This window comes from Cuculus canorus, chromosome 5 (assembly GCF_017976375.1).
Source record: "Cuculus canorus isolate bCucCan1 chromosome 5, bCucCan1.pri, whole genome shotgun sequence".
Classification (NCBI taxonomy): Eukaryota; Metazoa; Chordata; class Aves; order Cuculiformes; family Cuculidae; genus Cuculus; species Cuculus canorus.
The window spans coordinates 36413365-36425673 of NC_071405.1; the positions used below are offsets into that span (position 1 = coordinate 36413365).

The 12309-nt window shown below is 35.6% G+C and overlaps 1 protein-coding gene across 11 annotated transcripts in view; it reads left to right on the forward strand.

The window, feature by feature from the left end:
- Positions 1 to 12309, forward strand: part of IRAG1 (inositol 1,4,5-triphosphate receptor associated 1) — a 92089-nt gene that overhangs the window by 44483 nt on the left and 35297 nt on the right. For 9 of the 11 annotated variants that reach the window (XM_054067633.1, XM_054067634.1, XM_054067632.1 and 6 more), the window contains 3 exons: positions 3329 to 3382; positions 4096 to 4284; positions 10525 to 10625. In XM_054067633.1, the coding sequence (XP_053923608.1) occupies positions 4216 to 4284; positions 10525 to 10625 (170 nt within the window). In that variant the 5' untranslated portion in view covers positions 3329 to 3382; positions 4096 to 4215. The remainder of the gene's footprint in view (positions 1 to 3328; positions 3383 to 4095; positions 4285 to 10524; positions 10626 to 12309) is intronic. The other 2 variants (XM_054067640.1, XM_054067641.1) reach the window with 2 other exon arrangements.

Below are 12309 nucleotides of genomic sequence, written 5' to 3' on the forward strand. Positions count from 1 at the left end.
ATCTTAGTGTGGGAATAAGCAAAATCTGCTAAATAGGATAGGTTTGGGTTTTTTTAAACTCATTTTGTAGGTGCAAAAGGCTTGTGCAGGCTAAGGTTGTAGATCTCTACCCACATCCACTCTTATTGTGACACGTGAGTTAATCTCTACAAGCATTTAATTTGATAAGGTAATTTTGAAGCTCTTGCAGTTTCTAAGAGACTGGAATTTTGAGAGGGATCGTTTACTCTGATAAAACACTATAATAATCTCATAGCATCCTTTGAGAGGATAGAGGTAGGCCAGACAGAGTTTGATCAATGCCTAACAAAAGAAGTAACAGAATCTTGAGATTATCTTTGTGACTAGGATGCCAGTGTGAGTTTATGCACCTAGACTGTTTTTAAAGTACAGATGTATTCTTTTATCTATCCTTTCAGTATCTTCTGGGGCAATAATTACAGTTGTTTCAGTTCGTATCTCACTGAATTGAATATATTGTTAACATATCATTTCCTATTTGACTGAGACACGTTTATGCTTGTGGAAAGGAGATAAAGCTGGCCTTTGCTGTTCAGCTGGCAGATGAGCCAGGCACACAACCAGGGTAGTCCTGCTCTCTGCACTTTGGCTCAGGGTTCATTAAAGTTGTAAAGTGTTTTTGTAGATAAAGGTGTTTATTTCTGTAGGTTCCAAGACTGCACTTCTCTCTAATGCTCTACTGAAGAATTAAAAATGTACCTTCCAGGGAAATAAGTTTTCCAAGGACATCTCTTTTATTTTCTTCCTACATTTGTGAGATGCAGATAAGCTCCTCTAAATCTTGTTAGAGTGTTCTCATGAGTCTTCTTTTTTCTGTATGTTTTAACTCTCATTGACATTTGCTCAGGCTATTTTCATTACCTAATCAAATAGACATAAGGTCACAGAATAACAGAATGTCCTAAGTTGGAAGGGACCCACAAGGACCATCAAGTCCAACTCCTGTCCTTGCCTAGGACAACCCCATAATTCACACCATGTGCCTGAGGGCTTTGTCCAAACATTTCTTGAATATTTTTTGGCTTGGCACCATGACTGCTTCCCTGGGGAGCCTCTTCCAGTGCTGCAGCACCGTCTGTGTGAAGAACCTTTTCCTAATATCCAACCTGAGGTCACTTCAGCAGTGATGGAAGAGCTAGTATATTATTCACTATCTTAAGCTTCCATTGTTTCTACGCCTTTGCCTTTACAACTAGTAATAAAAGGCAGTGAGTGATACAGAAAACGACAGAACGCCTTGCGTGGAGAAAGATGGTGGCCCCATTAGCTCTATTCATTTGCATTTACAAGGTGTGATATTTGTACTGATTAAGCATCATAAAATCTTTAAAGGACTGGACTGTTGATTTTAAGAACACTTCACAGGTTAAAAAATACTTTAGGTTGAAAAATAATAATTCAGGAGTATTAAAATATGAATTAAAAGAGTATAACTAGAACTGCCCTTGTGCATTTTGTTGAAATACCAGTAAGTAGGAGCCCTTACTTTGGCACCTTAGAGGACTGCAGCAGTGCAGTCAAGTTCTGCAAAGACTGCATTTGTTTTAAGAAGTCTCAGAATAATTATATGCAAGCTTTCACTGTTCTGATACAATACTTAGCACTGAGGTTTTCTGGAGAGATATTAGGAAAAAGTGGAATGTCAGAAAAAGAAATGTTCCTACTCATCAGCACCTTAAAAACTTGGAGCTTTTTCCTATTTGCATAATAGCTCTGTAAGGAAGTCAGAGTAAGATTCCATTTATGTCGGAGATGCACTGGACTCGGTTCACTCCAAATCTAGGTGTTGTTAAATTGGCCTCTGTTTTACCCTCTGTTCTCCCATGGCTGTGCTCAAGATTTGTCCCTTTCTATTCTTAGAAAGCCAGCTGATTTTTCCTTCCTTTTAAAGTTTTTTTACTTTTTAAATATGAAAAATGAGCTGAAACTTGATGTGCTTAATAGCTCTTTCTTGTTTCAATATGACTTGCATTACTTTTTAAAGTTTAGTATGTACTAGATACTCAGCTAAGACCAGGAATAAACCACTTTGATGCAATAGCTTAAACAGCTCCACGTAGGACTGCAAATTCACTTTGGCCATGACTTGAAACATTCCTGATTTTTCAGGCCGAGCATTCTGTTAAATTGAGCTTATCAGAACCGCTATAAATTCATAAGGCAAACATTAAGAGGGATTAGATAAACAGCCAAATTTATATCTTCTCTTTTTTTGTTTGTGTTTGAGTTCTTTCAAACTGAGAAAGTGCATAGGATGCCAGGATTTTGTTACAGAGATGAAAAGCAAGTCCATGTCACCTTTTTTTTTGTTACCTCATTTTATCTCATCCTGTGTGTTGTTAATAGTTGGTGACTGATACTTAAATGTTGAAACACACAAAAGTTTAATGCTACTGCTATATCCCTAACCTCTGTGGATTTATTAAAATATATAGAATCATAAATGTCTATTTCCATCATATTAAGGACTTTAAAAGTATTTTGCATTAATAAGCATTTTAAAATCTTTTTATTTATAGAAAGCTTCCTTTACTCTTATTATATACTCTTATTTTATATATGTATATATTCAAATTAGCGATCGTTTTTAGTCTATTAGTTCTGCAATTAAATTTCATGGGGGGTGGCCTTTTATCCCTCTTCTAAGTAAAAGAGAAAATTCAAGTTTCCAATGTAATGTGAAATAAATCCAAGAAAAGTATGGGTCTTGGATGCTTCTATAATCCAATATTTTTACACATTCTGTAGGTTTTGCAACACAGAATATTCTCCATGAAAGCTGAGGTGAGGAACTCATCACTACTGAGGCTGCTTCAGTATTTCCTGTGAATGGTTTTGTCACTCTCTGTTTTATTTTTTCCAATCAACACAAGTATTTTAACAATTCCAATCGTCAGCCTCAATAACTGGCATGATCCTGAAAATATATTTGCCCTTCCCTGAGAGGGAAAGGAAAACTGTAGAATCTTAATCTTGCAACACTGAGAAGTGCCTTGAACTGCAAATCATCTCTCCATCTATTGTGTTCCATCTATCTTGATTTCCAGAAGAGTAAAAGAATTGGGATGAGATTAGGAACGCAGGTTTGCAAGAAGGAGATGTGTTTTGGAGGCTGAACTTGTGCTTTTTGGGGTGCATTTATCTCCTAGCACGCTACTGAAGTTGTTATGATACTGTTTGAGTGTATAGCTCCATTCTACGCATGGCCATGAATTAACTGTAAAGGGAATATAGTTAGATCTTATGAGTCCAGACAGAAACTGTGTACTAGATTGTCTCTAATAACTGCATTGTCTGTCATCTGCAGGCACCATCAAGGAGCTGAATGATTTATTTATGAGGACTGTTCTTCATCTATCCGGTAGGTGTCAGACTAAGTCTTGTAACACAAACACTGCTGCTATTAAGATTAGTACTTAACATTTCTTACCTTCAGACTACTGTACAGGCTTTGATGCTAATATCTTGTGAAGGCAGTAGCTCCTATTGATACTAATAACAAGAACTTTCTCAGCTAATAAACAGTGTTTGGGTTGGATTTTTTTTCCCTGTTTGGGCATTGCTGTTATTTTGCTTCAACAGTGTCTTGCACAGAGTTGTCTTGTGCAGATGTACGCCGGGTCTTTGCACAATTCACCTAGACCTTGCTCTAGCTCAGAGGAAGAGTGCCACCTTCTGAGTTTACAGTTTTACTTCTTTCTTTGAGATCTGAGATCACACCCTGTAGCATTAGGACCTCGTTTGTTACTAAAGACGTGTTATGCATATCCAGGATGCTGTTTCCTTCTTGGAGGATTTTTAGAAAGAGTAGTTTGGTCATAGCCAAAACAGTCATAGGAATGAAAAAGAATCTGTAAAATGGAGGGGAGAGATGGAAATAGCAACAAGAATGGAGGTTGTCTGTTTTGGATGCATTTACTGAGTTATACATGACCTTGAAAGCTTTAGTTAATAAAACACAAGATAGCATTTTTAATTTTAAACTTTAAAACTGTTTGTTGTTGTAAAGTGATCTCAGTGTTAGAGCATAGCGTTTTAAATGGATTTGATTTGTATTTTTGGCATCTAACACAGCCTTCAGATCACAAGGCCTCTCAGCGCTTATGCCTTCAGGCTAACTTGAAACAGACATTCTCAGCAGTGCATGGTCCTGTTAGTCCACATTGCAGTTCCACGTGCTTCACACTATCCACCATGCCAACCTTACCAGAAGACAAGGGACAATCAAAAGAGGCACAACACTACAGTTCTCCTCCAGTCAAAGTAAGCACTCTCACAAAGGTGTTTTCTGACACTTGTTGGAAGCCTGAGGCTGAATCTGTTTGCATATATTCAGGAGTTTATAAAATGACATATCATCAGTGCTATGTATTAGTGTGTTTTGATTAATTGATGAAACTGTGAATGATCTTTCAGTTGATATCCTTAGAATTCTTCAAATAGTTTAGAGACTAAGGAATGAGAACTGAAGTTGCTCAAGCATTTGTTTATCAATTTGATCCAGAGGCTTATATGTCTCTCTGTCCTGAACTATTTATATGAAAGCTGTCCAAAAATTTCCTTTGTGATGTTATTACAGAGAACTTTAACCTCTGAGAAAAGAACTTAGGCTTGTACTTCACAGTAGTCTTAAAACACCTAGTATTGCCTTTGCAGATATGGGAGATGCTATGCAATTCATGTACGTGTGACAAATGGAGACCTGCTTTTTGGGTTGTAGTCTTTTTCAATGCTTTAATTGCCACAGTAGTAGCTGAACATATACTGAAACTATGCAGAGAGCAGCTGAGCGCTCCCCAGACATATTCATCATCTTGCTACTTGAATTTGGGGCATCTACGTGTTTTACTCGCAGGTAACTTTAAAAAACAGTAACAGATTATAATTTTCCCTTTTGTAAAATTTATTCCACTGATAAAAAGTAATTTTGTGTTCTAATGAAGTGGGGATTTGGGTATTTTTTTTTAATTGTTAGCTTAGCTGAAGTAAAGAACCTCAATGTGATTAGAGAATCACAGGTTATCAGATCATCCCAGTTTATGCAAACTGGCATAAAGAAAGAGAGGGTTTATAATCTGGCACATCCTCAGTTAAAATTGTGTCGCTGTCACTGGATTTGAGGACACTATATTCTACACTTTAGGTCAAAACATCCGCTACTTTAACATTGTTGGAAAATATTGTCAGCAGTGAGCCCTACACTGAATTTGTCATGCATTCCATCTAAATTGCACATTGTGCTGAGTGTTAGTTTCCTGGCTTAAGATAAACACCCCAGATGGATGCAAGTTCATCAGACTGTTAGCTGAGCACGTATATTAGGTCAAGGAGATTTATTTATTTTTATTTTTTTTTAAACTCACATATGTGAAGAGTATTTTAGCACAAAAGACTTGTTGGTAAAGCATACCCAAAGAGAGAAAAATCATAAAAAGCTAGCAGACATCAATGAATCTAATCCTGAATGTGCTTTTCCAATGGGAGAAATTAAGGATTCCAACCATCTAATCTAAAACAAAATTCTTAAAAATACTCTTTGAATACATTACACAGGCCTTTTAGAGGTAGGCCTTAAATGAACTATGATAATGTGATAGTTCATGAATCAATTAACTGCGATAAAAACTTTGTTTTATATCAATTATTACTTTTAGGCACAAAGTATCAGTGGAAGGATTTTATCCAACACACTGCCCATGAGCCTACTTAAGGATAGAAACTAGCCTATGTTGTGAGATTTTGATCTTATTCCTACCTGTTATGGTATGGACTTTGAGTCTTGCTGCAGTCCAGTTCTACACCATGACTATGTAATAAGTGAAATAGCTTATTGTTGTGAGATAAGGACTTGCAAGGAAGGAGGGGGCATCAGAAGGACCTAACAAGTGGTGGACTCGTTTTCTACCACTGAACAAAAGTTTTCAAGACTGGAATCTCATCTTATCTAAAGTGCTATCTGGTGTCTAACAGTTTCCTCATTCTGTTTCTGGAGACACGTCCCCACATTCCCTGCATGCACAAATGCACACACATTCACTAAACAGTTCTGAGAAAAAGAAAATGAGCCTTATATCACACACAGTTTCTTGCTTACTTCAAGTATCTTTTACATGATGAGAAGACCTGGGCTGTATGCCTCAAATTCATTTTGAGGAAACAACTGTGGTTGTCCATTTCCATATTTCTTACAGCAGCCTGTGTTGACCATTCTGGTTAACCCTAAACAACATTCATCAAAGTATTCATCAGCTCTGCGTTCCTGAGATAAGCAGATGTGAAATTCCCATTAAAACAAATTCAAAGAACTTTAGCCCTTATTTGAAATGTTATCTGAATTAAGAGTATAAAGTTGAACCTGATTTCAGGATTTCAGTATAAAAATATAACTTCTATATATGTAATGTATACTTGCAGTAAGAAGATTAGATCTTTACCAATTATGTTAAAAGATTTATACTGGCCTATAAATCTCCCTAGACTTTTAGGGTTGCTTGTGAGCTGCCATCTTTCCCTCTTTTTAAATTAAAAAATCTCTATTTTTATTTCCAGCTTTCTCCTCTCATTGTTTCCCAAGCAGTATTTTACTGGCTCTCCTGGCTGCTGAGGAAAAATCTGTCTCAGATGTTCATAATGTTTCTCATATACTGATTATTCCATCATTTAAGCTTCTGAATTTCTTTTTTTGTTATTATTGTTATTTAAAATTGCCTTGTACTTTTATCAAATCACTTCATGCTACCTACTTTGTCCTAAAGGAGATGTCCTGTGTTTATTTTGTCTGTTCTGTCTGTTTCAACTAAATGCAGTTACTAATGAATTTCATTACTTTACTTGCTTAACTTTCAGCTTAGTATTTCACTTAAACATTCAAAATTGAGCCAATTTGAAACCCCATCTCACTCAAAAATCTGCTCTTTGAGATTCATACATTTTCTGAGGCCTTCCACATAAGTGTCTTTTTCAGGCCACATTTGTTCTGAGATTCAGTCCAGGCCTTTAATTAATTTATAAGAATAAAACTAGGTGTCAGAAGAGGGTTTTTTTAACCAATGCTTTAAAGAATTCAGGTAGTATACAGTAAAGCTTTATCATCTAACTGTCCTGGCAGGGTAGTCTTTTATCAGAGATATATTTTATTCCCTCTCCCACTTCAAATCCATCTGAATTTGACTGGATTATAAAACTTCTAAAAGCACATTTTCTGTGTGCTTAGTGAAGGCTTGATAGAGCTTAGCCAGAATCTCTTCAGATCCCATCCACCCTAAGTATCCCTGGACCTCTCGGATCTTCTGTTATGGACTGAACTGCACATGCCATCCTCTCAGTCCTACACAAGCCTCCCTGCAAGACTAGCTGGCACATGGTCATCCTTGTAGAGCATGTGGTTGAGTTCCCACCTGAGCCATAGAGGTGGAGTCATTTTTATCCTATATTTTTATGGGAGGAGGGCTTAGGGCAAAAAGGAATCAGACTTGGTATCTGTCACTGGTACTAGGAGATGAGGCAGCTGTTGGGAGTAGCTGAAGAGCAGACTTGTCTGGAAGCTAACACAGAGAGGGAAATTACTGGTAGCCAATGGGAGGGCAGTGGAAAACTTCCATATCATCTTTGTACAGATGTGCAACTGTGAGACCATTTAAGCTTCCTGTTAAAGTTTCTCTTCCAAGGTCTCCATATAGGAGCCTGAGTACTCTTCAGAGTGTGAAGATTTATTCCTCAAGCCAGCTGGCCCTACAAAGGGCTTCATGCTCTAGCTATTCCTGTCCCTCTCCTATACCAATGTACCACAACAGGAGGCAAGAGTTTCCACCTGCGCAGAAGTTGCACTGCTATAGCTGCTGACCACAATTAATGTATTCTACCCGAATAACTGACCTCACTAGCCTTTGCTAAGGCCTTTATCTTTTTGTTTTCTTTTTTTTTTTCTTTTAATGAGATGGTTTTAGAGTCCTATTATGGACTTGAGTGACTTCAAGCAGATGTTACATCACTCAAAAGATTTTGCTCTTTGGCAGTCACGAGATAAGTATAAAGAATGTGCATCTGTACTCAGCTACTTTGCCCTGCAAGCAGGGCAGTCACCGGAATTCTTATCGTTGACTGTTAGACAAAATACTTAATAACATTTTCAAGAATACTACTAAAAATTGCTTTCAAAGTCTTATCATACAATGTCAGTCGTGGACTTGTATCACATAATAGGTCATGCTTTGGCATTCTAACGTTTACAGTATCACAAGGATCTTTTTCTTACACTTATATCTTCATACTATTTTTTTGGCTTGTTTCTTATCCTGCTGTCCTGTGGCTGACAAAGTGAATTTGCTGAGGAATGTTATATGAGACTTCTGAGTACAGAATGTGGAGCTGCATGGAATGTATTTATTTTAAACAAAAAAAAATGTTTACAACAGAATCAAGAACCCTAAATCAGATGTCCAAACCGAAGTACATTTTATTGCCTTTGAGAAGAAGAAGGGTTACTTTAATATTATATCATTTTCAAAATGTTTCTACAATTCTTTTAATTGATCAGAAAATATATTATTTCAATAAGAGTAAAATGCAGCACTGGGAGAGATGTTGAAGTGAGTTCTATTGTATCTAATAGATATTAGCAGTCATCTGTCTGTTAGCTTTCTGGATGTCTATCATTCCATTTCATTTTATACTCTTGTATACTTCTTTATTGTAACAAACCTTATGAATAAACCAATTTCTCCACTTGATGGTAGATGACTGAAACAATTGTTCATTGATGGCCTTTATTTCACATAATTGAAATTATCTAATTTTTTTCTGCTCTAAAATGTTGACTTGTTTAAACTGTGAGCTGGTACATGCTTCATTCTGTAAATGCTATAACATCTTTTATTACCTGCCTATTTAATGAATATTACTAAAATAAATATTATTCTGAATTCATTACACTTGTATGAACCTCTAGTAGGTAAATATTCTTAAAAGGACTAAGCAAAATTGACAACTAATGCTATTTCAGTAAAAGTAAAATGATGGTGAAAGTAATTGGCTTTGTGCCATGGATTGCAAATATGCTTGTTTAGAAAATTCAGAAGCATTGCTTACTAGAGAGCTGGTCGATATCTTAGCCTCGTCAGTGTTTGAGACACATTGGAACAACGCTCTTAACAACATGCTTTAACTTTTGGTCAGCCCTGAAATGATCAGGCAGTTGTATGAGATAATTGTTGTAGGTCCCTACCAACTGAAAACACTCTGTTCTATGCTGTGCAATGCAATGTAATGCTATGCTGTTCGATGCTGTGCTGCGCTGTTCTATTCTATTCTCTGGTCCAATAACAAATGCAGTAAAAATTTCTTATGAAACTTTGTGATGTAGTTTCAAAAAAAAAAACAAACCCTCCAAATAACTAAATAAAATAATTATACATACTGTTACCCAGCAAAAACAATTAGAATTGGAGAATTTACAAATTATTCTTCAAATACCTCATGATTGTACTATAAAATAAAAATTGCAACTTCTGATAGGTGCCTACGCTTCCCCCCTCCTGCATGATTTTGTGTCAATCACTTTTTTTGACTTCTTGACTAACTGTAAACACCAGATTGCTTATTCAACAATACCAAGGTTTACTTCTTTTATTATATATTTAGATTTTTGTGTGTGTGAATCTGAAGGTAGTTCATGGGGCAGGAATAATCACTTTTTTACTACATATGAGAAATCTGTAGTTCTTTATTCCAACTTCATGCATCTGCATTTGGGATATTTCACAGGAAAGATTCCTTCTCTTTGGCTGATTGGCATCGTTGTAGAAGGCAAGGGTTAAGTTCTCAGGACAGTTTCTCATTTTTTTTTTAAGAAAGAAAGCACGCATTGATATTCAGTGCCAGTTTCTTTTGTAACTTAAAAATTATATGGTATTTTATTTAATTTTCAGGTTTGGTGGGGTTTTTTTCTTTAAATCCAGTTAATGGGAGAAAAATCCAAGTGGGACACTAGCAAGATAATCTTATAACTATTTTCTGGGAAGTTTGGATAGCATGCATACACTTAATACTGCATTTATTCAAGCCTTCATTGTACACTAGTACTGTTTGGAGGTTTTGCATGCATAATTTAGCCCTGTTACACACGGCCCTTGCATTCAGCACATAACTTCCCTAGCTGTTGTACATGTACTTCAGTAGAGAAATGGTTTACTCTGTGAAAAATCAGTTTGTCTAATATTTTAAAGCTTCCTCATTAGTTCCATGCTCATTGAATTTAGCTTGCGTGCATTAAAAAAATATAAAGAAACAAGTATTCCAGGTGTCCATCGTCTCTTTATAGCAATTTAAGTATATGCCTCTAATTCACATTTGGTTTATCAAATAAGAGCGACTTCTTACTTAGTTCAGTCATTTTACCTTTTAGCTAAATTGAGCAATACACATTATTTTCCACATAGAGCATCAATATTTAGTGTTTTGAATTTCTGTTTAACTGCATTTTTATATTTGTCACAAACCATTCAGGACACTACTGTTGAAGGGACAACATGCAGTACACCTTCTATTGTTCTTCCAGAGAATGCTGTTACGCCAGATGTAGAAATTGATAAAAATCTGGTTAACAGGTACTATATAATACATTACCAATCTATGCATAAATTGTATAGTAATTCCAGGAGCTGTGTTTCTAAAATATTGCTTTGAATGTATTGTGTATTAAAATATTATTGCTGTATCTGTATTTGTAATTTGATCATATTGTCTTTATATTTTGGTGATGATTTTTGGGTGCATGGAAGTGAAACGGTGGAACAGGAATATAATTGATACTAAAAGAGTAGATTTTCATGTAATACTAAACCCGACGATGTGACTTAGTATACTTTAAATGTACATGAAGTTTCTTATCTTTCAGAATAGCATAATTTGAAACTAAAGCAAAAATGTAAATTAAAGTTTTGCCTAATTTAGACTAAAATCTGTAACTTTTGAAGTTCATCCTTTTGCTAGCAAATGAAATATGGGCTGGTGGGGAAAACTGCTTGGTCAAATCTTTTTGTAGATATATAGTGGTGTGCTTGTGCATGCTACAATCCTACACCTGCTGCAAGGATGAGTAACAGTTGGATTCCTCCTGTTCTGTGCGTGGAAATGCTCAGTACTGTCCTTCTGTCCAAAGTTTAACCTTTAGTTAGACCCAGTCAAGAAGCAACTGAGTCAAAAAAACTGCTACTGAGCGGTTTTGTGTTTCCTAAATTATTCTCCCCCATGGAAATTTTTCAGTTCAGTAGCTAAATCCCTAATTCTGGTCTACTAATTCTATATGTACACTAGTAGTGCTGCCTTTAATCATATAAATATTTCCACAGAACCAATAAGAACTTTGTAGACTGATGTAGAGTTAGGAAGTTAATCCCTGTAAGGATTAAAAACATGAGTGTTTTTTAAATGCTAAGGAAGTAAGTTTCTCCAGGTATGCTCAGTCATCGGTGCTGGCTCTCACAAATGAGTGTGTCTTATGTACAAAGCCTGTCTTGTCTGCTCTCTTCTTGAATTAAAGAACTTGCTACATTACAATCTTATTACAATATTCTTAGTATTGTGTTAAAAAAAAGTAGACATTGTAGCAAAAATATTTGCAATTTGTTGTAATTGATTTGTCTATTGGAAGGAAAATGTAGCAACAAGTTCTGGTGTTCCTAAAACCAATCTGTTTGCATGATCCTTAAATCACTGAAGTGTGTTTTAATGAAGGAAAGGTTTTTGGAAAAGATGGATTTGCAATGTATGACAGTGTGTATACTTGTCAGGGCAGGAAATTTCCAAGGAAGGTTTATGATCGTAAAAATACTTTGCAATTTTTATAATAGCTCTTGCAAGTGTTTTATTTATATATATATATAATCTTATAGTTCTATGAACTGCTAAACATGCTTCTTATCTTTGACAGATTTAGCATATTAAATATATCTTGCAGAATAAATATACCTTCCTGTCTTGTGCATATTATCTTGGTATTGTCTTAAAACACGTACAGTATTTTATATCTTAAGGTGATGGTGGTGAAGCTACTGTTATTATATGTGCTTTCTTTCCTTACAAAAATTGGTGTGAGCCTAGAACTGCTATTTTTTTTAATAGGGTAATATTCTGGGAAGTTAAAGTATCATAATATTAATTGCCAGCATCTTTAACATTTTCTTCTAAAGCCAATTAAAATATGCTCCATTATTTTAATGATCTGAGTTGAAAGCATTGAAAACTGAATTACTGGAGTTTTTTTCTATCTAAAAACAGATGCAACAAGTG